The sequence below is a fragment of the Phocoena sinus genome, chromosome 17 (genome assembly GCF_008692025.1).
Source record: "Phocoena sinus isolate mPhoSin1 chromosome 17, mPhoSin1.pri, whole genome shotgun sequence".
Taxonomy (NCBI): domain Eukaryota; kingdom Metazoa; phylum Chordata; class Mammalia; order Artiodactyla; family Phocoenidae; genus Phocoena; species Phocoena sinus.
Window position 1 is genome coordinate 34,176,561 of NC_045779.1, and position 27,172 is coordinate 34,203,732.

Here is a 27,172-nt window from a genome sequence, read left to right on the forward strand (position 1 = left end):
TATTTCCACTATTTTATCTTCCAGTCACTTATCCATTCTTCTGCTTCAGTTATTCGGCTATTGATCCTTTCTAGAGTATTTTTAATTTCATTTATTGTGTTGTTCATAGTTGCTTGTTTCATCTTTAGTTCTTCTAGGTCCTTGTTAAATGTTTCTTGCAGTTTCTGTATTCATTTCCAAGATTTTGGATAATCTTTACTATCATTATTCTGAATTCTTTTTCAGGTAGACTGCCTATTTCCTCTTCATTTGGTAAGTCTGGTGGGTTTTTATCTTGCTCCTTCATCTGCTGTGTGTTTTTCTGTCTTCTCATTTTGCTTATCTTACTGTGTTTGGGGTCTCCTTTTTGCAGGCTTCAGGTTTGTAGCTCCCGTTGTTTTTTGGTGTCTGTCCCCAGTGGCTAAAGTTGGTTCATGGGTTGTGTAGGCTTCTTGGTGGAGGGGACTAGTGCCTGTGTTCTGGTTGATGAGGCTGGATCTTTTCTTTCTGGTGGGCAGGTTTACGTCTGGTCGTGTGTTTTGGAGTGTCTGCAGACTTATTATGATTTTAGGCAGCCTCTCTGCTAATGGGTGGTGTTGTGTTCCTGTCTTGCTAGTTGTTTGGCATAGGGTGTCCAGCACTGGAGCTTGCTGGTCATTGAGTCAAGCTGGGTGCTGGTGTTGAGATGGATATCTCTTAGAGATTTTTCCTGTTTGATATTATGTGGACCTGGGAGGTCTCTTGTGGACCAGTGTCCTGAAGTTGGCTCTCCCACCTCAGAGGCACAGCACTGACTCCTGGCTGAAGCACCAAGAGCCTTTCATCTACACAGCTCAGAACAAAAGGAGAAAAAGTAGAAACAAAGAAAGAAAGAGGATAAAATAAAAGAAAATAAGATAAAATAAAATAAAGTTATTAAAAAAATTATTAAGAAAAAAAAATTTTTAAGTAAAAAACAATCAGACAGATAGAACCCTAGGACAAATGGTGAAAGCAAAGCTGTACAGACAAAATCTCACACAGAAGCATACACATACAAACTCACAAAAAGAGGAAAAGGGGAAAAAAAAATAAATCTTGCTCTTAAGTCCACCTCCTCAATTTGGGATGATTCGTTTTCTATTCAGGTATTCCACAGATGCAGGGTACATCAAGTTGATTGTGGAGATTTAATCCACTGCTCCTGAGGCTGCTGGGAGACATTTCTGTTTCTCTTCTTTGTTCGCACAGCTCCCGGGGTTCAGTTTTGGATTTGGCCCTGCCTCTGCATGTAGGTCGCTGGAGGGCGTCTGTTCTTCACTCAGACAGGATGGGGTTAAAGAAGCCGTGATTTGGGGGCTACGGCTCACTCAGGGCTTGGGGAGGGAGAGGTATGGAGTGTGGGGTGAGCCTGCGGCAGCAGAGGCCAGCATGACATCATTGTACCAGCGTGAGGTGCGTCATGCATTCTCCTGGGGAAGTTGTCCCTGGATACCGGGGACCCTGGTGGTGACGAGCTGCACAGGTTCCCCAGAAGGGAGGTGTGGAGAGTGACCTGTGCTTGCACACAGGCTTCTTAGTGGCAGCAGCAGCAGCCTTAGAGTCTTATGCCCGACTCTGGGGTCCGCGCTGCAGGCCGCAGCTTGCACTCGTCTCTGGAGCTCCTTTAAGCAGCGCTCTTAATCCCCTCTCCTCGCGCCCCAGGAAACAAAGAGGGAAGAAAATGTCTCTTGCCTCTTCGGCAGTTCCATACTTTTTCCCGGACTCCCTCCCGGCTAGCCGTGGTGTACTAACCCCTTCAGGCTGTGTTCACTCTGCCAGTCCTCTCCCTGCGCTCCGACTGAAGCCCGAGCCTCAGCTCCCAGCCCTGCCCACTCCAGCGGGTGAGCAGACAAGCCTCTCGGGCTGGTGAGTGCTGGTCGTCACCGATCCTCTGTATGGGAATCTCTCTGCTTTGCCCTCCGCACCCCCGTTGCTACGCTCTTCTCCACAGCTCCGAAGCTTCCCCCCTCCACCACCTGTAGTCTCTGCCCATGAAGGGGCTTCTAGTGTGTGGAAACCTTTCCTCCTTCATGGCTCCCTCCCACTGGTGCAGGTCTCATCCCTATCCTTTTGTCTCTGTTTATTCTTTTTTCTTTTCCCCTACTCAGGTACGTGGGGAGTTTCTTGCCTTTTGGGAGGTCTGAAGTCTTCTGCCAGCGTTCATTAGGTGTTCTGTAGGAGTTGTTCCACATGAAGATGTATTTCTGATGTATCTGTGGGGAGGAAGGTGATCTCTGCATCTTACTCTTCCGCCATATTCCCCTCTAAGTTTCATATTTTGAGATTGAGATTCCATACATGAGTATCAGTTTTCATGTTTGTAGTGCAAAATTCCACATTTGGAAATTGAGATTATACATGTGTTGCAAAGTTCCATGACAGGGTGACAAGTATTATTGTATTGAGTAGTCAACATCTATTCCATACCTAAATGTCCAGTAGCGACATGTAAAAGTCAAGGTTCCAGGATCAAATGCTATGCCTAGAGAGTCAGGAGTCACATTTTAAACTAGTTTCCATGTCTGCAAAGTCAAATTCCATAGTTTATGTTCCATGATTAAAGGGCTATATTCTATACCTGGAGAGAGAAGTTTCATGCTTAGGGGGCTAGTTTCCAGTCCTGGAGATCTAAGTTCATACCTGTTAGGCTGGGCCTCATTTTAAAAACCACGATTTATGCCTGGAAAAGCAGAATTAACATCTAAAAGTTTTAAATCAGTGTCTGAAAGATCAGATTCCATAATTGGTTGGTCAGATTCCATTTCTCTGGGCTCATGTTGTACACAGAAAGTCCTAAGGTCTTTATTTATTGGGTCCAATTCTATGTTTAGCATAAGTTCTACAGCTGGACTGTGAGGTTTCATGCCTGATGGCCAAGTTTTACAACTGGATAATGGTGCTTCATGCCAGGTAGTTTGGGCTATGTGTTTGGAAGTACAGGTTCCATGCCTGGGGTGCCAAGTTCCATAATGTACTATAGTTCCATGGTACAGGTTACATGGCTGTAGCAGCTGAAATGCTTCTTTCCATGTCTGAAAGGCCAGATTTCATGCTGAAAGGACAGAATTCATGCCTGTAGGGGTTGAAGCCCTGTGTGGAAGACATGTTCCGTGACTGCATGCAACTCACCATGCTTAGAGAGTTCATTTCCACACTGGAGAGTCACATTCAATGCATGGGACCAGGTTTCATACCTGGAGGTAAAGGGGAGGGAAGGTCTATTCCATGTCTGCAGGGCCAGATTCCATGCTTTAAAACCAGGTTCCTATGAGTGGGAGACTATTTCCAGGCCTAAAGGACCAGGTCTGGAGCCTGGGTTGCTTAGTTTCATAACTGGAACTTCAGAGTCCACGTGCCAAAAGCAGGTAGTCCAGACACAGCTGTGCTTTAGCGAGGAAAGATTTACCTTCAAATTTATTATTCCAGAAATGACCTAGATTGCCAAATTGAAGCTCTGTTGTGATATGTTACCCAAGAATAAACAGAAAAATTATAAAACTTGCCAGGAGTTTTATTTAGTGACACAGTAAAACAAAAACAAACAAACAAACAACAACAAAATAAACAATGCTTCTACTGAATAAATTTATTTGAAGGGGACAGTGGTAGACACAAATCAAATATTGTGGTTACACACAATAGTTGTGACTGTTCAAATTATTAGTGACACCAGCAATTACTGAGCACTATTTAAATCTATACCTGCATTGCTAAGTCTCTAACAGAGCTGTATCTTTTAAGTCCATAGGATATGTCCTACCTATTATCTGACAGATAAGAAAACTTTGGCACAGAGAGGTTTACTGAATTTCCCGAAGTCTCCTAAATGGTATACAGTAGAAGGAGAATATGAACTCTGCTAAATTTTATGTATTTTAAATGATAATTGTGTATGTCTGAAGTCTTGAATCAACCCCAAATGAGAAGTAGTTAGTGCTAATTCCCTGGCTGCACAACCAGACTCAGCTATCCCTGTGGTATGAGGCACAAAATCTACATTTTGAACTGCAAAATAATTTTGCATAGTATAAGAAAGAAATGGTATATCAAGTCCAAAAACTCTTTCTTATAACAATAAAAAACAAATTCCATTCAACTTTAGAGGTGTGAATTTATGGCATGCACATGGTGTGATTGTCATAATTAATTTTTATGAAGCAATTCTCATCCCTGAAGAATTTTATAAAATTAAGTAATTAGTCTTCACCATATCTTTTAGAGAGAGATAATTGTACTCTGTCTGCAAAGAACCTCTGTCATGGGACTCAAAATATTTTATGAATATTATGTATAGTGAAGAGCAGACTTCAAGCACTTCAGATACATACAAGCTGACACTGAGGATATTAGAACTCATTCATTCACTAAGCAAATGTTTATTTAGTGTCATTACTAGAAATCTATAACTGTGTGGCTGATGTCCCCAGGAGGTACGACATTGTCTGCCTGGCTGAATGCAGTGGAGATTATGAGGGTGGGGTGTTCTCTTTAGAAAAGGCAACAAATCCCTCTTGACTTCTTTGCCCCAGATAAAGAACTGATATCATGAGGGCAGTTCACCAAATGGCATAGTCTTCCCCTTCCTTCTGTTCACATTTCCCAACCTGTAGAGTTTATTTCTGAATTGGCTAAAGATTATGGATTGCCTCAAACTTGTAGCACAGACTCCCAATGTTTTCATTCCTCTACTCATCATAACTAGCAACATTTCCCACTGCCACATGTCCCCCTTTATTTTCAACCCTGTGTAAGTCTCTAGCACCACTCTGAACTATAGTCTGAAAGGATTTCTAGCCCATAAATCTGAGGTTTAGTGAAAATTCAATCATCTTTTAGTCTAGTAACACTGTTGGAAAGCTAGGCTTTTGTCTTAGGTGAGATTCCCTAAAACAGTCTAATAGTGGATATTTGTGCAAATGAATTATACGGGAGAAACCAAAGAGTGAAAATATCAGTATATCAGAAAATCACAAATTCCCCAAGAAGTTCACTGAAAATGATGGTGATTGGGGTCATTTCTGCTTCTGCACCTTAGTTTGCAGACCCATGTGTTCTATCTGTTGGGGACACAATACCATGTAATTGATGTTAATAGAGGGCATATACTGCATCCTTAAGAAAAATGCCCCCAAATCACAGATCCTTTGTATTTGTAAGATGGTATGTTGTAGAAGCAGTGGATCTCATCATCATGTACCCAATGCTATATCTACTTTTCTATAAAGTGAGTCTCTTGTCCCAAGACAATGTTGTATAGGATCCCATAAAGAAAAATCCATTACTCTGATTATGGTACTAGTTCAGACACTGTGGGAAGCAAAAGTAAATCCCTACTGCTACCTCAGGAAGAATTGCTGTCTTTCTTAGGGTAGAAGAGGTCCATATAATTAACTTGCATTATGGTCTCAGTTTGCAATTGAGTATCATTTTCAAGCAGGATTTGTTCCTGTCACAAGAAATGATAAATTTGTGTATTCGGAACTGCAAATCTAGTTGTTCATGCTTTATGTAAGCAAATTAAATTCTTCTTTGAGATTATTAGCAATTTTTAATACTATGAATTCTACTGAGATTTGAAGAAGAATTTAAATGATTACAATAAGTTATATAATGGGTTCATTGATCAGAAGACATTACCAAGAAGAGGTAACACATGAACTGAGACTTGAAGGATGACTTCAATTTCCCCAGGTGGAGATATGGGATTGGGGAGAGCAGATAGTTGGATATGTTGGAGCAAAGGTGTGGAAAAGGGAAAGAACAAGGTTAGTGTGAGGAATACCTACTGTCTAGTTTGACACAGTTGAAACAATAGCTATAAAGATAGTATGGTGACACATCTATAGAAGTACATGAATAGAATCGTGGGCTTCAGAGTTAAATCTTCATTAAATGAATTCATATATGATAATTATATCATAAATGATGATATTGGTTATTGATATACATACAAAACCTTTTGAAATTAGAGTCACAGTAGACCTACTAGGGCATGGCAGACTCAGAATAGAAATTCTCCTGTTCTTATTTATCATGAGTGCCAGGGTATTATTATTTAAACATTTCTCTTAATATGAACTGTCTAAAAACTATAAATAACTTTGCAATGTTTCTGATTATTGGATCTATAAATTGGATCTATATAGATGCATGCTGTATATTTATCGTAGCATGATTACAATAATATAAAATCATTATAGATTTTTAAATATAAGAAAATATTGTCACTTGAACTATTATTAGCCAGATAAAATAGCCACTAATATTTTGTATTTTGGTAACATTTCTTCCCAATATCTCTGGGTTTACACAGACACATGCACACCCACAGTCTCACTCTCTTTACATGCTTGCATACATTATATCATACATTAAATATCTTTTAAAAACTGATTTGATGCAGTTTTGAATATATCAAAATTGATTGGACCAATCATCATTTGGGGGACATGATCTACATGGTGGAGTAGTAAGACGTGAAACTCACCTCCTCCCACAAATGCATCAGAAATACATATAACTGGGGAACGATTCTCACAGAATATCTACTGAATGCTGGCAGAAGACCTCAGACGTCTGAAAAGCCAAGAAAATCTCCACGTAAACAGGCAGGACAAAAGAAAAAAGAAGAAAACAAAGTGAGAAAGGAATCAGGGTGGTACCTGCACCCCTGGGAGGGAGCTGTGAAAGAAGAAATGTTCCCGCACCCTGGGAAGTCCCCTCACCAGTGAGGAGGTCAGGTGGGACAAAGGGGGAGCTTTGGAACCTTGGAGGAGAATGCAGCAACAGTATTGCAGCAGCCGGAATAGAGAGAGACCTGCACAAATGGTCAGTGCCACCATCCTGCGCTCCTCAGCCTGACATGCATGTCCACTGGTGTGTGCAGGGGGCTGGATCCTGAAGCTCGAGCTTCAGATATCAGACCCAGAGAAAGGGCTGGGGTTGGCTGCACAGAAACAGGCTGTGCAGGGGCTGGAGTCTGGTGTGACTGCAACTGAGGGTGTATATGGGGGAAGCCTGGGCCACCTTAGAGACCAGGTGCCATTGTTTGGAGGGCGTGCATGAGTGGGGGAGCAAGATCTGCCATTGCAGCCTCTTTCCCTGTGCATGCTTTCATGTACACAAGCCCCAGGAGCATTTGTGAGCCACTGCTGCTACCCTCACAGACTCCAGGAGTGGTCGCAAGCCACCTCCACTCCCATCACATGCTCCAGGGGTGTGTGTGAGCCACCACTGTCACTGAAAACTCCAGGACCATGCACCAACCAGTGCATCTGCATACCCCTTATCAAGGGGATAACAACTAGCACATGCTGAGGAAAGAGGCAACAGGAATCTATACAAAACAGCCCTCACACCAAAAATTTTAAACCTACACAAGTGACACAGGGCTGCTTCCACATATAAATAGCCCTCCAAGACCACAGTAAATAATTGTTTTTTCTAAATCACAGACTATGAGAAATGTAGGTAAAATGAAGCAGAGGACCCACTCCCAGTTAAAAGACCAAGAGCATTCCCCTGAGAAAACAATGAAACAGACAACTTCAGTCTAATAGGCACTGATTTCTAAAAGGAGATAATGAGAATACTGAAGGAATTAAGAAAGGTTTTCAACAGAAATGCAGAGTACTATAAAAAGAAACTAGAAACTATAAAGAAGAACCAAGAAAAATTAGAAAACACATTTGCTGAGAAGACAGCTGAGCCAAAGGCAATAAATAGCATAATGAATAATGAATAAGTGAGCTGGAAGATAGAATAATGGAAATCACCCAATCAGGACAGAAGTTGGAAAGGATCCTAAACGATACAATAGAACAGTTAGACTTAATTGATATTTTCACAACATTACATCCAAAAAAACCCCAAGAATACACATTCTTTTTAAGTACACGTGGAACATTCTGTAGGATTGACCACATACTAGGGTACAAGAGAAGCCTCAACAAATTTAAGACTATAGAAATTATCTCAAGCATCTTTTCTGACCACAACAGCATGAAACTAGAAATTAACCACAGAAAGAGAAACAAGAAAAAACTATTACATGGAGACAAAATGACATGCTACTAAAAAACCAATGGGTCAATGATGAAATCAAAGGGGAAATTTAAAAATACCTCGAAACAAATGACAATGAAAATAGAACCATACAATATATATGCGATACAGCAAAAGCAGTTATTAGAGGGAAGTTTATATCGAGGGTGGGGGTGAAGTGGGGAGGCAAACTGATGAGGGACATACAAAAGATGGAAAGGAGATGATAGATGAATTCACCACCCCCCTTCCTCTGTCCCAGGAGAGTTCTCAGGTACAGTGGGTCTACACAGCCAGACAAGAGAAATCTGGCATGAGCCCGTGACTAAGTGTATTTTCTTGTGAAACTGTGGCCACCTCACTAAGTATAATTTTATTTTTTTTCTCCTCCCTTTCCTGCCTGGCTTCCCTTTTCCATCACTTTTGCTGCCCGAGTATTGTAGCTGCCAATAAAGTTTGCCCAAGTAAACTTTGCCTCAGACTCTATTATTAGACAATCTGTGCTAAGACATTTTCTTTATGATGTTGTCTGCTCCTTAGAGGGAAGTGCCTAAAAGTAAAAGTACTGGGCTAAAGGGATCAACATTTTAACTTTAATACAAATTGCCTAACTACCTTCCACAGAAGTTGAATTAGTTTACCCACCTCATGAAATGAATGCTGATTTATTTTTGAGGCTGAAAATGATGGACTGTGAAATGAATTCTCTTTTCTCACCTTTAATCTTTTTTGTCTTCTCCTAAAATTAACACTAAAGTCATACTGTTTATGAAAGAAAACAAGTTCAATAAGTTCAAAAGTTCAATAACTTTAATATTCAGTTCAGCCTGGGGAAAAGTGTTCCATGGTAAACTGCAACATTTTGCTTGTTTACCAGCTGTCCTCATGCATTTTTCCCATGAAAGAAACTGATATATAACTCATCTAATTTAAATATTCCTTTTTATATGAGGTACTGATTTGCTGAATTTACTTATTAATTTAATTTATTTATTTCACCAATATCCCATTTTACTTAATATTCATAACCATTTTCTCTTTTCAAGGTTTGTGTGTTTTCATCAGGTGTATATATATATATATATATATATATATATATATATATATATATATGAATGAACATGGCAGTTTTTCATGTAATAGATTTTATTCAGTAATACTTGCTAAGGCACTATGGAGTGCTGGGTGCTTAATACACAGTGGAAATACAGCAAGGTAACAGACCTCCGCCTTTTTTGAGTTTACAATCCACAGACACAACAACAGACAGGTTGCACGGTTTGAGTGTCTGCACTGGAAAAGTATTGAGTCATTGAAAGGCCGCCTAAAGCTTCCCAAGGGAAGTGAGCTCTAAACTGAAACCTAAAGAATGAATAGGAGTTGAGGAGGCAAAAGCATGGAAGTGAGGAACTGAAGCAAACTTGTGTGTTTGTGTGTGCACACAAATACATGTGCATGTGTGTGTCTGTAAATGCATGTATAAGTGCATGTGTCTAGAAGGTGGGCTCCTAGGGAGAGATGAAACTGGATTTTTCAGGATCTTGAGAATATCACAAAGGCCACAAATATTGAATCCTAAGGTTAATGGTGGTCACTGAATATTTGTGAGCAGGGAAAAAATTAAGATCATATAATCCAGGATCATTGCTCTGACATTGGTTGAAGCATTAATAGGTGAAGGAAATATGAGAGGTATGGAGTTCCAAAAAGAGGCTCTAGCTCCAGAGGGAGGATGTCCCGGGGCAAGTTGGGACAGAAATGTATACAAATGTAGGGCTATAGATTCCAGAAATCTTTATGTGTTAGAATTCATAAGCCCTGGTGAATGCCTGGATTTCTGAGGGGTTAGGGAAGGCAAAGATGATTCCCATTCTTCTTTAAAAAGATTAATATTTTCCATCAAAGTGTGTCCTGTTCTTTTGGTTGTACTAACAGGAACCATGAAGAGATTTATGTAACTGCTTGTTACTTAAATTAATGATTAACTTTTGTTGAGCAACTATTTTGAGCCAGGCATGGGATATTTCATTTAGTCCTCATAACTTTTCATGAGGTAAGTGCTATTATCAGTCCACCTTCAGATGAAGAAAATAAGCTAAATAATTTGCCTAAAGTCACACAGGTCAAAAGTGGAAAAGCCTGTGCATGACCCAGCCTTCTCTCTCTCTCTCTCTCTCTCTCTCTCTCTGTCTCAATACCTCACATTATTATGATGACTTCTGTTAGCAAAACTGAAAGAGAACCCAATAAAATTAGAAAAATATTTTAAACCTAAAGCAAGTTTGCCCATTGGAAGATGGGTAGTTCATTCAAAAGAATGTTAAAGGCCCAATATCTTAGAAATTGTCAATTAATGTAAGTAGGGCAGAACTTTACAATTACATATCAGTTTTTGTTTTTTCTTCTTTTTGAAATGTGACTGAAATTGCCAATTTTTAAAGTGTCATTCCTTTAAGCCAAATCCTTCCCATTCCATATTTTTTCTAACAGACAAATTTGAAGCTGGGAAGGAAATTTGAAGGAGGAAGTCACTGCTGTTGTTAAGCTCCTAGAATTTTCCCAAGTATAATTCAGTTTGTAAATTGCTTTTATAAATTAGACTGTTTTAAAAAATTTTCCTGATGTAAATAAAATGGTGTATTTTATACGTTATTTAATAGGATTGAATCTACTTATCTCAAGGATGTACTACAGTCCAAAAGGACTAGTTTTCTTCATAAAAAGTTATAAGAGTTGTATGTTGTGGATTCTGAAATATGTACAAGAAGAATAGCTGTATGATTGGAATATGGTTTCCAACTTTTCTACAGTGAAAAGTAGTTTAATAATTTAAAAATCACTTTCAAACAATTGTTATTGTTTCAAACAACCTTGGCTCATCTACAAACTAGGTAACATATTTCAGTTTGTGGGGCTCTGTTTTGAAGAAATTGTTGAGTAATCAGTCTGTTTTTACATATTTCCCTAATTAGAGGCTAATCTATTTTTAAGGGGAAACGTCAAATGCATTTTGGAAGCCGCTATCATATGAGGGAGCAACAAAGAGGTGAAAATGCTAAAAAGTGTGAAACCGAGCACTTTTCATCCTCTACATGATTGTGGGCATATGATTACTAGGACAGTGTTTCACAGTCCTTCACTAGGACAGGTGAAGAGTGGGTGCATTCACATTCTCTCTTTACACCTCTTTGAGGTTAGTAAAATTCACAGTGTTGCACACTTAATGAAGACCTTACTGTCTGCTGGTTACTGGCTTACTCAACCAGTATGACTGATCACTTCTTTTGCTTCAAGAACATTGCTAAGTGCCGGGAACACAGTGAGGAGCAAAAAATTCAGGGTTTGCCCACAAAGTGCTCACAGCCAGATTTATGTATATTCTCATTAATCCCACAAAAATCTTACAAAATGGCCATTAAGATTCAGACAAATTAAGTGCCTTGCTCATGACTCCAGAGTTAGATTTGGATCCCCCATTCCCATCCCTACTGCACTACCTAATACTGGTTCCTATGGGTTTAGTGACACATCACCAGGAATTCATTGTGAGATCCCTAAATGTCCACACTTGTAGAGTCTGAATCACAAGGGGATGAAGCCTGTTTCTAGGGCCTGGATAAAACCTTTGGGGCATCTACACAGAGTTGTCAAGTCCTCTTTCCCACGTCCCTACAAGCCTGAATTTTTTAAATGTATAGATGCTTATTAAAATTATAATTTCCCATATTTTCTGATTGTGAAATGGTAGATAAATTGATCAACGTTTAACCTTTCTCTTTTTGGGGGGTTAAGGTGCCCCTGCTGTGTTTGCCTAAGCACACTCTTAGTCTGCCACTGATGACCCAGCACCAGTCCTGCCCAGATTTAGCAGCTTATGCTTACAAGGTTTCCTTCAGATAATGCGGCCCTTCTGCTTTGCCTCGGTATGTTTTTATCATCAACTCATGTAATTGGATATTATGACAAGGAAGCAACTAAGATCCTTCATTCTTTTAATCTGATTCCTATATTCAGTGTAAGAATCATTTCATCTTTCTTTCTTTTGTTCATTCATTTCACTTTTATTGAGTGCCTGCCATGTGTTTAGCAATTTGCCAGATATAAGATATAAATGAAAAATGCAATTCTTACTCTCTAGCATCTCAGAGTTTAGACAGGTAGGTAGAGAGGATACTAAAAAAAATATTTTTTTAAAAATATAAGGGACATGAGAAGGGTATATAAGAGTGCTATGGAAAGGAGGAGGGAAAACCAATCCAGCCCTGGGGATTGCTGGGCGCATTGGGAGAGGGAGACTCTTCTGGAGAGGAAATGATGTCTTCTTAAAACCCACTGTTGGTGGGAATGTAAATTGATACAGCCACTATGGAGAACAGTATGGAAGTTCCTTAAAAAACTAAAACTAGAACTACCATATGACCCAGCAATCCCACTACTGGGCGTATACCCTGAGAAAACCATAATTCAAAAAGAGACATGTACCACAATGTTCACTGCAGCAGTATTTACAATAGCCAGAACATGGTAACAACCTAAATGTCCATTGACAGATGAATGGATAAAGAAGAACTGGCACATATATACAGTGGAATATTACTCAGCCATGAAAAGAAACAAAACTGAACTATTTGTAGTGAGGTAGATGGACCTAGAGCCTGTCATACGGAGTTAAGTAAGTCAGAAAGAGTTAAAAAACACCATATGCTAACACACAAAATAAGGTTCTGAAGAACCTAAGGGCAGGACAGGAATAAAAATTCAGTCGTAGAGAATGGACTTGAGGACACGGGGAGGGGGAAGGGTAAGCTGGGACAAAGTGAGAGAGTAGCGTTGACATATATACACTACCAAACGTAAAATAAGTAGCTAGTGGGAAGCAGCTGCATCACACAGGGAGATCAACTCCGTGGTTCTTTGTGACCACCTAGAGGGGTGGGTGAGGGAGGGTGGGAGGGGGATGCAAGAGGGAGGGAATATGGGGATATATGTATACATATAGCTGATTCACTTTGTTATACAGCAGAAACTAACACAACATTGTAAAGCAATTATACTCCAATAACGATGTTAAAAAAGAAAAAAACCCATTAAGTAATGAACAGGCCAGTTAAGGAAAACTGTATTCTAGGCAGAGAATGCCAAAGCAACAGCCCAGGAGCATGGAATAATGGCTATTTTTGGCCCAATGGCACTTACTACTCTCAAGTCCTAATTTTGTGATCTACAGTTACATAAATGGTCATGCAGAATAGGTGCTAATGGGGAGCTGTGCCATCCTCTGTCTTCTCTCAGCATTTACTGCAAGCCTCTGGTGATACTCTTGTCTCACTGTATTAAAGTTATCTATTAAAGTAGTGTCTCTTTAAGTCACACATGTTCTGCAAGAGCGAGGACCAGTCTTTTTCATCATTTCCTCAGCTATGTGTGTCAGTTGGTGGCATGAAGCAGACACTTAACAGATATCCAAATAGAATTAATTTTTCTAACAAATTTTTTCCCCAATGACTTACCAAATGGTTCTCTTTAACAAGAGAAATTTAGATTGAACTTATCAGAGTTAAAGCATCAAAAACTAACTCTCACTAACTTTTCAGAGTTTTCTAACTAACTTTTCCATGGTGTAGCTACCACAAAAAATGGAGGTTCCTGCAAAAATTAAAAATAGAACTACCATATGATCTAGCCATCCGACTCCTGAGTATATATCCAAAGAAATGAAAACAGGATCTTGAAGAGATACTTTCATCCACATGTCCATTGCAGCATTATTCACAATAGCCAAGATATGGAAAGAGCCTAAGTGTCCACTGATGGAAGGATGAATAAAGAAGATATGGTTTATATATACAATTTAATATTATTCAGCCATGAGAAAGAAGGAAATCCTGCTGCTTGTGACAATATAAATGGACCTTGAGGGCATTATGCTGACTGAAATAAGCCAAACAGAGAAAGACAAATATTCTGTATTTTGGATGGATACCAAGTCACTCAGAAAGTTGATAGGAAGGCTGGAGATTAAGCTTGGAGGACAAGACTGCTGAAATCACAGCCAAAGATCCCCTATTATACCAGTTAACTTGTCTTCAGGGGCTCCACTGGCTTTGTGGCCACTTGACACTACACTGCTTTTGCTCACTGATACTGTTTCCTTTCATGTACCTTGATACAGATTTAAAGTCCCAAGTGAAACATCCTAGATCTCAGACTCTGCTCCGGCTGCCAGGGGAAAGGGAGAGGGACCATCTTCCCTCCTTGGAAGAGGTGAGTCCTGCCCCTGAACAGGATCCATACCATGGAACAGGTGCCTAGATGAGGACGACGGTTTGATCTTAGGCTGCCAAAGAAACAAAAATGTCCACCAAACTGACTGAAAGGTTTCTGAGTCATCGTTCCAAAGGATGGCCTTCTGTAAAAATTTTAAAATACAAATAAGATAGATTCCTGGCTGTCTGAAGTCGTTTAGATAATAGTTCCTCCATGAAGCAGAGACAGATTGAAATACAATACATCCTCACACGGCTATCATCTCCTGAAATGCTAGAAATACCTTTGTGTCAAAGTCTTCTTAGAAGCCCAAGAGCTGGAATTTAGAATGACATTCCTCTCCACCCACTCTGCCCCGCCAACCCCCCAACCATGATTTTGCTACAAGAAGTTGGTCAGAAGATGCATTTCCTCTATCAAGTTGGTTGTCTCTTGTTTGTGACTGATACTATACACAGTTTCACAAAAATAATGTGTGAAAACAGTTTTCAAAAATGCACACTGTGTGTATAAAAAGAAAACCAAAAGTATGGTTACCACTTTGTAGTGCCTATTGAATTTGTCGGTGAATGGAAATCTAATTGCTATCCATTTCTACTGAAGCCTTCTATGAACCTTACATTTCCATTAAATAGAGAACTCAGGTATAGCAATATGGTGTTCATGTTGAAATAGTAAAAAACATTACTGACTAGTTGTTTAAAAATTTATACTTCCTCTTGACAGATGGTTAGAGGAAATAACACAAAATATCATTCATGTCAACAAAGGTAAAAGGAACATATTTTCTGAAATGTTACAAATAGCTCCCTGGTTTTGAATGATGACTACTAATTATTCTCCTATTCTTCATTTATAATCACAGAAACTCTTCTTCAACACCTGCTGTTATTACCATGGGATTGGCATAAAAATATTGTCACTTGCAGGGCTGAATTTAAGGACTGAGGGACCCACAGCTTGGGTTAGAGGGATCAGACCTAAACTGCACTTGTTGCAGAAAAATCTATTCAACACTCCATCCAATGGCAAGAACAAATAATATTGTATTTTTATAAACTTGGTAACAATGTTCATGATTAGTTCCCCTCCTCCTTCTCCTTCTTGTTTTTCTTCTTCAGTGATGTGAATGACCAGTATCCTTTTGATGAGTTGGTCAGTCTGTTTTTTAATGATTTTGTATTTTCTTTTGATGAATATCTGTCAAAAGAAAGGGGCAGTTCAGATAATGAGATTTACAGTTAATAAGGTAAAATCACCAAAAGATGTTAGATTAATATTTCTAAAGTACAGCTCTAATCAATATCTGCCCTTAGTCTAAAGTCTTTCACGTCTCTACCTAATTAAGTCTAGAGTTCTGGACTTCAAATGTCTTCAAGCCTGTCTTCTGATATTTTATTCTGTCCTGTATGTATAGTACAGATCAGTTCAGTGGTTCTTAATCTTGGCTCTACAACATAATCACCTGGGAAGCTTTTCTTTTTTAAACACTGATGCCCAGGTGCAGCTGCATGCTAATTGAATATGAACGTGGAGATGAAGCTCAGGTATCAATTTGTTTTTTCTGTGTTTTTTTTTTTTAAAAACTCCTTATTTTTGTTATCTATTGTCACAAAACAAACCCATACCAAGACTTATTTGTATAAAACAGTAACCATTTTATTATGCTCCTGAATTCTGTGGGTTAAGAATTTAGACAAGGCATGGCACTGATGGTGTGTCTCTGCTCTACGATATTTGAGATCTTGGCTGAGACAACAAAAATGGCTAGGTGTGTCTCAAACAGCTATGTGCTGGAATCATCTAGAGGCTTCTTTATTCACTTTTCTGCCACTTAGGCTGAGATGACTCAAAGGCTGAGTTCAGATAGTACTGTCAGCCAGGATGTCTACTCTGCTCCTCCATACAGCTTGGGCTTCCTCAAAGCATGGTGGCTCAAGGTAGTTGGATTTCCTATAGGAATCCCAGGACTCCAGGAGCAAATATTCCACTGAAAAAAGGTGGCATTGTGATGCTTTTTATATACCTAGACTCAGAAAGCATAGCATCACTTTTGCTGCATTTTATTTATTGAAGCAGTCACAATCCTTCAGATTCAAGGGGAGGGGACTCACGTCTCTACAGGAAGAATGTCAATGAAATTGTGGCCATAACAAAAGTTGCCATACACCCTCTGGTAATTCCAATGTGCAGCCAAAGTTGAGAAGAGCTGGATCCATTTCTTGCAAATACTGATCTACGGAGCAGGGCTGGGACTTGGGTGAGGCGAATGAGATACCTAGGGTGCAAAGGCAGTCACTCTCAGGATCATGCAAGTGCAGGGTAACACCTCCTTACATTTTGTGCCCAAGGCCATTTATCGGTCTCACCCTAGTCTTGCCCCTGCTACAGAGCACCAGTGTATGAATCATGGGTGAAAGAAGGACTTAGATTCTTGGGTCTCATACTTTGATATTCTGATTCAGGAAGCCTGTGATGTAGACTGGGATTCTGTATGTTTTCAGAGATTCCAGTAGACTAATTACAGATTTCCATGTACTTTCCTGGGTGTCATGCCTTTGCTCATGCTGTTCCCTCTACCTGGAATGACCTTTCCTTCTATTCTATCAACTATGGAATATCTACCAATTTTTAAGATCTAAGATCAGGAGTATTTCAAATACTACCTCTTTTATCAGGCCTCTCTTGGTCCCATAAGCTAAATTATAAACTGTTCCTCCTAAGAAACCCGTAGCACTTTTTTATATGCCTTAAGGAACTCACATTTTGTCCTGGTAGTTTGTGCACTTGTCTTATAGAAAGAACATGTTCTCTTTTCTTGGAGGCCACCAAACGAAGATCTGGATCCTCCCCATCAATTCTCACAGGCAGAGTCTTGTCTGAAAAAGAGTGCTATTTTCTTTGACTCATCTTGCTTTGAGACAGTTCAACTTTGTAACCCACACAGCAACTGGTATGTACTGTGCACATTTTAGAAGCACAGTGGATATCTATCCTGATGGAAGGTGAGATTACCATTTTTGCAGACCTCAAATGTTGAATAATTGCCCTCGCTTACATTCTTAAGCATAGATAGGTATTGCATCCTTTATTGTGACTTCACCTTTGGAAAACTTGCTTGAACATTACCTGACAGTCTTTTCCTCATAGAGAACTTTTTTTTTTTTTTTTTTTTTTGATGCTCAATGTATGCAGAGTCCATACCCTTGACGATGGCACTACCACATTTAAGCCACAGAACCCTTTGAGGTAAGCACTGCTATTGTGATTCATTTTCCTGATGAGGAAAACCGAGGCTAAATGATTTAGTAACTTGCTAGATCACAAAATGACAAATTAACCAGGGCAGGTTCTCAACCTGGGCATCCAAGATTCCAAAAATGTATGATTTTATCCTCACACTAATCCAGCCCCTCTTTGGTTGGTGGTATCCATTTACCGGTCTTTGGGGAGGGTAGGAAAGACAGGTGCACTTGTTCAAAAGCAAAGTTGGCGAAACCTCTTGGAATCTCTCTAACTCATACGATTTCTACCCGGGGTGAGCTTAGGGGCGTCCTTACTTTGTGCTCTTGCTTCTCAAGACACCTTTCCATCTGTTTTCCCTCTCTGCCTGGGCTACCTCCTTTCTCGCTGCATGTGGGACTGTTATGGAGTGGGCAGATACCTCAGTGTTACATTCAGCCAAGGCCGATGGCGGTGCAGGAAGGGGGGGGCGGTCAGAGTCCACTCCCCCACAAAGTGGAGCAGCGCTTTGCTACGTGCAGGGATGAGACTGATCCAGTCGCTGCAGCCAAGGGAAGTGGGGGAGGCGCGAGTCAGAGCGCGTGGGAGCGCGGGGGGACAGAGGTAAGGAAGGGGAGAGCGAGCCAGAGAGAGACAGGAGTGAGGCTCGCCGGGAAGCGAACACCAGCTCCGGATCCCGAGCCCAGCAGCGGGCGGGGCAGAGACGGCAGTGCGGCATCCTTTGCCTGAGTCTGTGCAGCCGTCAAGCTCCACTCCCGCTCCCGGCCATCAGGGCTCCCAAGAATGGAGGATTCCCGGGAGATGTCGCCGTCCTCCAACAACTCCTCGGAAGAGCTCAGCTCTGAGCTGCAGCTGTCAAAGGGCATGTCGATCTTCCTCGAAGTAAGTACAGAGGGAAGGTGTTAGATCAGTGCCCCTCCCCGCCCCCACCCACCGCCATCGTCTTTTTTCTTACTCGGGAGGAGGGGTGTCGGCCCAGGAGCTGATCAGCCAGTGTTTTGCCCCCAGAACACCGGAGAGAACTACCTTCTACTTCGCTTCCCTCTCTCCCTGGTAAACCACCCAGTTAAATGCTGGAGAAATGACCACCACTCAACTTGTAAAAACGGCTGTCCCAGACCTAAAACCTGGGACTTAACAACCCTTAATAAATTCCCAAAGTTAAATTTCTCAACAGCCTGGATTCCAATAGGGACTAGGTTTGTAAATACAACAGTCTCCATAGGGGTGGGGGGAGTTGTCCCAACTCATCTCTAATGTGCTCTGTTTGCAGCACCCACCTCGCAGATTCTCTGTGGTGACCAAGGGAATCGGTAGAAGTGGCAATGCCTCACCTCCTCCTTCAGTCCCCTAGAAAACACTTTGAAACATATTTGTTTTTCATTTTTACCAGCGGTGGCCAAGATCTCTTTCATAATGATCCTTTTTTCACTGCCATATCCTATTTTTCCATTTTCCTGCTCTGTTTTTGGCCTTCTGTACCTCTCCAAATTGTAATTACTGTCATTATCTTCATCAATTCAAGCATTTAGCTGTTCTTCTTTTGGTCCTCTCCCTGGCTTCGGTATTGATTCTCTTCCTCCATTTCTCTGCTGTTGATGATCAGTTTTGTTCATTCTTTATTTCCCTTTCTCTGATATTTTTCTGCCTTCATGCAATGGTTTCTATCTCTATAGCAGTTTTATTTCTTATTTGTTTCTCGATTTTGCTTTACTCTCCTTCCTGCTGGTCTCTATATTTCTCACCCTTTTGTTCAGTTCTTTTCTCTGCCTTTAGGTTTTGTGGTTTTCCTATCCCTCAGTTTCCTGCGGGGCACCCAGCTCTCTCAGCCTCTCAGTTGTCACATTCATGCTGTCCCCTGAGGTAGTTTCTGGCTCAGTGGGGACAATTCTGGCATGATAAAAGATGGGCAAAGGGCAATGAAGAGTGATTCTTGCTCTTTCCTCTAACCTTCTCTGAGTTATCATTTCTTATTAAAATCAAGGTGAGGGGGCCAGAGGCCAAATACATTTATTTATTTGTGGAGCAATGAAAATATGAGGAAACCAAATTATTAGTATCATGATGGTGAAGCAGAAATGATGAATATAAGGGACAGGAGGCAAGGAGCCCTCCCAAGTTTATTTTGAATGGATTAGCTTGAATTTTTTAATTGGGAGAGAAACCCCTATCAATAATTAAACCTAGTGTAAGGCAAAAATATAGATAAGGTTCAACTTTGTTTCCTAGCAGCCTTCTCTTCTCATCACCATGCAGCTACAATTGGGGATACAGGCATTCTGGGCAGGCCATCTTCTTCCCACCAATACACATGTGAGATTCCAATTTCTTCCACTCAATAGGATTGTTAATACCTCATTCTTAATGAGGTATTAACAATACTAATGAGCACTCATCTCTGCTTAGTTTGGGTCAATCAGATGATGTTATTGGTGCTAATGGTTAAACTGGCTGATATTATTCCTTTTAAGTCTTGCCATTCAAGGCGAAAAAGCCTCTGAGGAACTAAGCAGGTAGAAGGAGGAGGCACACAGCACACCAGAGAAGGAAATCCTCAAGGACAGAGAGTCAGGACCCCTGAAAATCATCTCAGTTATAAGGTTGATGGCTGAACTGCCATGAAGTTGATTCAGAGAGAGAAAGAGGGGCTTCCATTCATTCTGAGCTGATCTTCAGCCTGTACCTGAAGGATAACAAGTGCTTCAATAAGACTTTTTTATTTTTCTGAAAAAAAGTGTATTTAATTTATTTAATTAATTTATTTTTAATTTTTCTTCCAGTTTTATTGAGATATAATTTACTTACAGCACTATATAAGTTTAAGGTGTACAGCATAATGTACACCTTAATATATCCATAATGTACACTTACGTACATCATGAAATGATTACTGCAATAAGTTTAGTGAACATCCATCATCTCGTATAGATACAAAATTTAAAAAATAGAAAGAAATTTTTCCTTGTGATGAAAACTCTTAGGATTTACTCTTTTAACAACTTTCACATATAACATACAGTGTTGTTGATTATATTTATCATGTTGTTCATCATATTCCTAGTACTTATGTATATTATAACTGGAAATTTGTACGTTTTGACCACCTCCTCCAATTTCTTCTCCTCCACCCCTGCCTCTGGTGACCACAAATGTGACCTCTTTTTCTATGAATTTGTTTGTTTGTTTTTTAATATAATTGACTTATACCACTATGTTAGTTCCTATTTAACAACACAGTGAACTGATATTTCCATATATTTCAAAATGATCACCATGATAAGTCTAGTTAAGATCTGTCATACAAAGATATTACATAGTTATTGACTGTTTCCCCACATTGTAGATTTCATACCTGTGACTCATTTATTTTGCAACTGAAAGTTTGTACCTCTTAAACTCCCTCAGTTATTTTTCTTTCCCCCATCCCTCTCTCCTCTGTCAATCACCTTTTTGTTCTCTGTATCTATAACAGTCTCTCTTTTTTTATGCTTGATCATTTGTTTTGTTTTATAGATTCTACATATAAGTGATATCATACAGCATTAATCTTTCTCTGCCTGACATATTTCACTTAGCATAATACCCTCTAGGTCCATCCACTGGTCACAAATGGCAAGATTTCATTCTTTTCTTTATGGCATATATTTTTATATTGCATATATATACCACTTCTTCTTTATCTATTCATCTATTAATGGCCACTTAGGTTGGTTCCACATGTTGGCTATTGTAAATAATGCTGCAATGAACATAAGGGGGCATATATCTTTTCTAATTAGTGTTTTCTTTTTCTTCAGATAAATACACAGGAGTAGAATTTCTGGATCATATGATAGTTCTATTTTTAATTTTTTGAGGAATCTTCATACTGTTTTCCATAGTGGCTGCACCAATTTACATTGTCACCAATAGTGCATGAGGGTCCCCTTTTCTCCACATCCTCTCCAATACTTGTATTTGTTGTCTTTTTTGATAATAGCCAACCTAACAGGTGTGAGGTGATATTTCATGGTGGTATTGATTTGCATTTCCCTGATGATGAGTGATGTTGAGCATCTTTCCATGTGCCTGTTGATCATCTATATGTCTTCCTTGGAAAAAAGTTTATTAAGATCTCCTGCCCAGTTTTTAATTGGGTAATTTGTTTTTTGGTGTTGAGTTGTACAACTTCCTTGTATATTTTGCATATTAACCCCTTATCAGATATGTCATTTGCAAATATCTTCTCCCATTCAGTAGATGGAGTTTTTGTTTTGTCAATAGTTTCCTTGACAGTGCAAAAGCTTTTAAGTGTGTAGTACCATTTGTTTACTTTTGCTTTTGTTTCCTTTACTGAGTAGACATATTCAAAAAAATATTACTAATAGTGATGTTAAAGTGTGTACTGCCTATATTATCTTCTAGAATTTATATAGTTTCAGTCTTACATTTAAGCCTTTAATTCATTTTGAATTTATTTTTGTGCATGGTATGAAAGAATAGTCCAGTTTGATTCTTTTGTATGTAGCTGTCCAGTTTTCTCAACACTTTTTTTTTTTTTTGGCCGCACCATGCAGCTTGCGGGATCTTATTTCCCTGACCAGGGATCAAACTCAGGCCCCAGAAGTGAAAGCACTGAGTCTTAACCACTAGACCACCAGAGAATTCCCTTCAACACCATTTATTGAATAGGCTTTTTCCTCATATATATTCTTGCCTCCTTTGTGGTAGATTAATTGGCCATATAAGTGTGGGTTTATTTCTAGACTCTATTCTGTTCCATTGATCTATGTGTTTGTTTTTGTGCCAGTACAATACTGTTTTGATTACTGTGCCTTTGCAGTATAGTTTAAAATCAGGAAGCATGATACCTCCAGCTTTGTTCTTTCTCAAGATTGTTTTGGTTATTTGTGGTCTTTTATGTTTCCATACAAATTTTAGAATTATTTTTTCTAGTTCTGTGAATGCCATTGGTATTTTGATAGGGATTACACTGAATCTGTAGATTACCTTTGGTTTTAACAATATTAATTGTTAATATTAATTGTTAACATTTTAACAATATTAATTTTTCTAATCCATAAACATGGTATATCTTTTCATTTGTTTATGTTGTCCTCAATTTCTTTCATCAGTGTTTTATAGTTTTCTCAGTACAGGTTTCTTACCTCCTTAGGTTTATTCCTAGGTAATTTATTCTTTTTGATGTCATTGTAAATGGGACTGTTTTCTTACCTTCTCTATTAGATAGTTCACTGTTAGTGTATAGATATGCAACAGATTTCTATATATTAATTTTGTATCCTGGAACTTTGCCAAACCCATAATGTGTTCTAGTAGTTTTTTTGTGATATATTTAGGATTTCCTATATATAATATCATGTCATCTGTGAACAATGACAATTTTACTTCTTCCTTTTTTGTGTCAGCCTGCTGGTGGGCAGGGCCAGGGCCCAGGGTGTCCTGGGGTTGGTGCTAGCCTGCTGGTGCATGGGGTTGGTGGACACTTAGGTCACTTCCATATCTTGGGAATTGTAAATAATGCTTCTATGAACATTGAGCTGCATGTATCTTTTTTAATTAGTGTTTTTGTTTTTTTCAGATATATACCCAGGAGTGGAATTGCTGGGTCATATGGTAGTTCTACTTTTAGTTTTTTGAGAAATCTCCATTACTATTTTCCACAGTGGCTGCACCAATTAATATTCCCACCAACAGTATACAAGTGTTCCCTTTTCTCCATATCCTTGCCAGTATTTTTTATTTGTGCCCTTTTGCATAATAGCCATTCTGATCGGTGATATCTCATTGTAGTTTTGATTTGCATTTCCTTGATGATTAACAATGTTGAGGATTTTTTCAAGTGCCTGTTAGCCATCTGCATTTCCTCTTTGGAATAATGTCTATTCAGCTCTTCTGCCCATTTAAAATTTTTTTTTGATGTTGAGTTGTATGAGCTATTTATGTATATAGGTATTAATCTTTTATCAGTCATATCATTTGCAAATATTTTCTCCCAGTGAGTATTTTCTTTGCAATATGGTAAAGGGACATTTTCTTTTGTACTGTTATAACATAGCTGTGTATTATATTATCCAGATTTTTTTCTAGCAGTATACAGTATCAGTTAGGGCTAATTTGATTGCTGTTAGCAGAAAAAAATAACCCAAACTATTTTAAGATTTAAAAAAATAACAATTTATTGACTCTTGTAATGAAAAGCAGAAATCATCTTTTCAGGATGGCTTGATCAGGGGCTCAGAGAGTGTCATCAAGATCCAGTTTCTCTCAGCCTCTGGATACTCCTTTCTTGAATGTTAGTTATTTCCAGGTTGTATATTATATTAACTTCCTAGGGCTTTTATAATAAAGTACTAAACAAATGGTGGTTTAAACAACAAAATTTACTCTCTCAGTTCTGGATGTTAGAGGGGTGAAATCAAGGTGTGGGGAGGACCATACTCCCTTTGAAGGCTCTAGGGGAGAATCTGTTCCATGCCTGTCTCCTAGCTTCTAGTGGTGACCATCAGCCCTTGGCATTCCTTGGCTTGCAGCTGTATCACTCCAATATCTGCCCCTGTTATCACATAGCCTTCTTCTTTGTGTCTCTGCATCTCTGAATTGCTCTCCTTATAAAGTCACCAACCATTGGATTTAGGGTCCAATCCAGGAAGGTCTTAGTTTGATTACAACAAAGACTGTATTTCCAAACAAGGTCACATTCACAGTTACTAGGGATTAGGACTTCAACACTTGTTTTGGGGCAATACAGTTCAACCTGTGACATATACAATTACAACAAAGCAGCTCCTTACCTATATTTTCCTAGGTTCAAAGTCAACAGAAGATAAAGTGTTTCTCTCTTGACAACTCAAGGAAAACCATGGCTTCATTGGCTTTATTGTGCTAATGCCTGAGTAATCATTGTAGCCAGAGGAGTATGACACTCTGTTTACTAGGCTTGAGTACTCTGCCCAACCCTGGAACACATGGTCCAAGACTGGAGGAAAGATTGGTTTCCCAGAAGAAAATTAGAAATCTTTACTAAAGATACTGGATGGTCAAGCAGTTCATATTCATCAAAGACAATTTAAGATAGTCCCAGATAATAAATTAACTCATAAAAGTAAGATATACTATAGACGCAAGAGCTCTTATTTATCCACAATTTATTATTTTTGTTCCTGTTTATTCCCCGTGTTATTATATGATTGACTTACATTAAATAGCACATATTTAAAGTGAAAAGTTGATGCATTTTCACATATTTATATATATGTGAAACTTTTACCACAATCAAGAAAATAAATATATCTACCATCCTAAAAAGTTTCCTCATGCCCTCTTGCAATCCAGCCCTCTCTGCCCTTGCATTCCTACACAGCCCTTAATCTGCTTTCTGTTACTATTTGTATTTTCTAGAATTTTATATAAATGGAATAATATATCTTCTTTTGTGTCTAGGTTTTTTACTCAGCATAATTACTTTGAGATCTATCCAAGTTATTGTATGCATCAAGAGCTCATTCCTTTTTATTGCTCAGGAGTATTCATTGTATGGATACACCATGACTTGTTTGTCCATTCACTTGTTTATGGATATTTGGGTATTTTTAATTTTTTACTATTGTAAAGAAATATTTCAACTGGGAAAACTTTATTTTAAATTGGAATTTCTTTCATTTAATAATGGGTAAATTGTGTGGGAGTATAATGTTTGCTGCAATACTTACAAAAATGGTGATAAAATGTTTCCTTTTTCTTTTCCAGATACTGAGGAGAGCAGACAAAAATGGTAAGAGCAAAAATCTACAGTTTTTACTTATTAATCTCTTACTGTTTAGATCACTTTATATAGAATAATATGGAAGAGAGAGGGGAACCCAAGAAATTGACACGTAAAATGTCAGCTTCTTGTACCAGTAAGAGTTTCACGCGAGTTCATGGCTCCAGTTTAGGCGAGTTCATCAGAAGTTGACAGAGGTATCTGCATTTGACAGGAAGATGGAATTTATGCCTTTGAAGTGAGGAGCCATCATACTTGGGCTCTAGCTTTCCCTTTTGTGTTGTGCTTTAAACTAATTTTAAAGTAATAATAGCTTCTATTTGTTGAGTATCTACTGGGGTAAGTGCTTGGCATTCATTATTTCTTAGAGTTATCAAATATAGATCTGAGACTTGAAATTTAGTCTGTGTGACACCAAAGTCCAGGCTCTCAACATTGAACTTTATAGTGGCTTTGGGGCTACTACACTCTAAGATGGTTACCTGGAAGCATGTATTACAGACTTATCTCTACTCCATGGCTCTTGAGCATAGCTCTCCCAGTCGAATTGTATGCACTGTGAGTGATAATCTGTAGAGGCAGACAAGTAGTAGAAACCAGAAGGAAAAATTGTTTTGTCAAAAGAACTAAAGTTGAAATGATGCCTGCACAAAGTCCAATTATAAGCTGTCATAAGCAATATCTTTTGAATCCTTCATTCCACTATAAATTTTGTTCCACAGAATACCAAATCAGAGATTATTGAATTTATTCTGCTGCTGTAGCATAAGTACATAACACATAAGTACATAACAGAGCTATACTCTTGACAAGAGTTTCTTGACAAATTTAGGGTTCAAAAAGTCCTTTTCTTGAAATCCAGTTTCTTATATATGGGGAGAAATTACAGGCAGAATCTAGATCTGACAGACATGTGTTGTAGTCTAGTTGCCCATTAAGCTGCCAGATCAAGGAAAGCTTGACTGATACTCAACACCTTGCCACACAACAGAAAAGATATAAATCTAAGGAGCAATAAAATAGTGCCCCAAATCCTGATAATATTTAACTATGCCTACCCAATTAAATATTCTCTCAAACTATGTTGCAGTCAAAGGGTTTTTTTTTCACTTGAACCACTTGATTAATTTTTAAGACAGACATAATGATGCTATCATCTTGTCTCCTCATTCTACTCATTGGCCTATGCCTGATATCTAGCTCCAGTGATGCTGAAAGCACAACTCAGTAGTCCATTTGTCTCCATGCTACCTGCCTCTACTTTGGTAGCCATTTTCAGCTCAGAAATACCTTGTCTCCCTCTCTACCTAAGATCCTAATTCTCTTGAGGTTACACTTTCCTTTCCTTGGACCCCAATGCTCTGATAGAGGGTCAGTATTACCTTTGTATCTATCACTTTTCTTTCCATCAAAACTTACCTCTTTGGCAGCCCACTATCATAACCCATGATATGGACTATGCACACAATTTAATGGATTTTAAGATAATTTCATATGTTATGCCATGTAGAGTGTTCATTGGCACTGGCAACCCCATGTGGTCCCATTCAGTTCCATGTTTCCTCACCTGTCTCATCCCCCCCATATGATACCTCTCCCCTTCTTGTTCTCTTTCCTAGTGCCCAATCCCAACGTGATGTCAAAGCTACCTGTCCTTCTGCTCTTGTTCCCACAATCTTCACCATGCATCCTCCTCTGCAGCCCTCTGAAGCACTTGGGGCTCCACGTGCCACACTTCTGTGGTATTGTCCCTGCTTTCATCTCCACCTACTCTGGCCTTTCAACCCTTAGTCAGCTTGAGAACTCTGAGGTATTTCTTACATTCTTGGTCAAAGGCACCTTATCTAGGAAGCA

The 27,172-nt window shown here is 39.1% G+C and overlaps 1 protein-coding gene across 1 annotated transcript in view; it reads left to right on the forward strand.

Annotated features, from left to right (window-relative positions):
* The first annotated feature begins 18,183 nt into the window (after positions 1 to 18,183).
* The window catches only part of NECAB1 (N-terminal EF-hand calcium binding protein 1), a 300,474-nt gene continuing 291,485 nt past the window's right edge, over positions 18,184 to 27,172 (forward strand). Inside the window, exons 1-2 of the mRNA XM_032609361.1 lie at positions 18,184 to 18,435; positions 25,303 to 25,327. Of these exons, the coding sequence (XP_032465252.1) occupies positions 18,337 to 18,435; positions 25,303 to 25,327 (124 nt within the window). The 5' untranslated portion in view covers positions 18,184 to 18,336. The remainder of the gene's footprint in view (positions 18,436 to 25,302; positions 25,328 to 27,172) is intronic.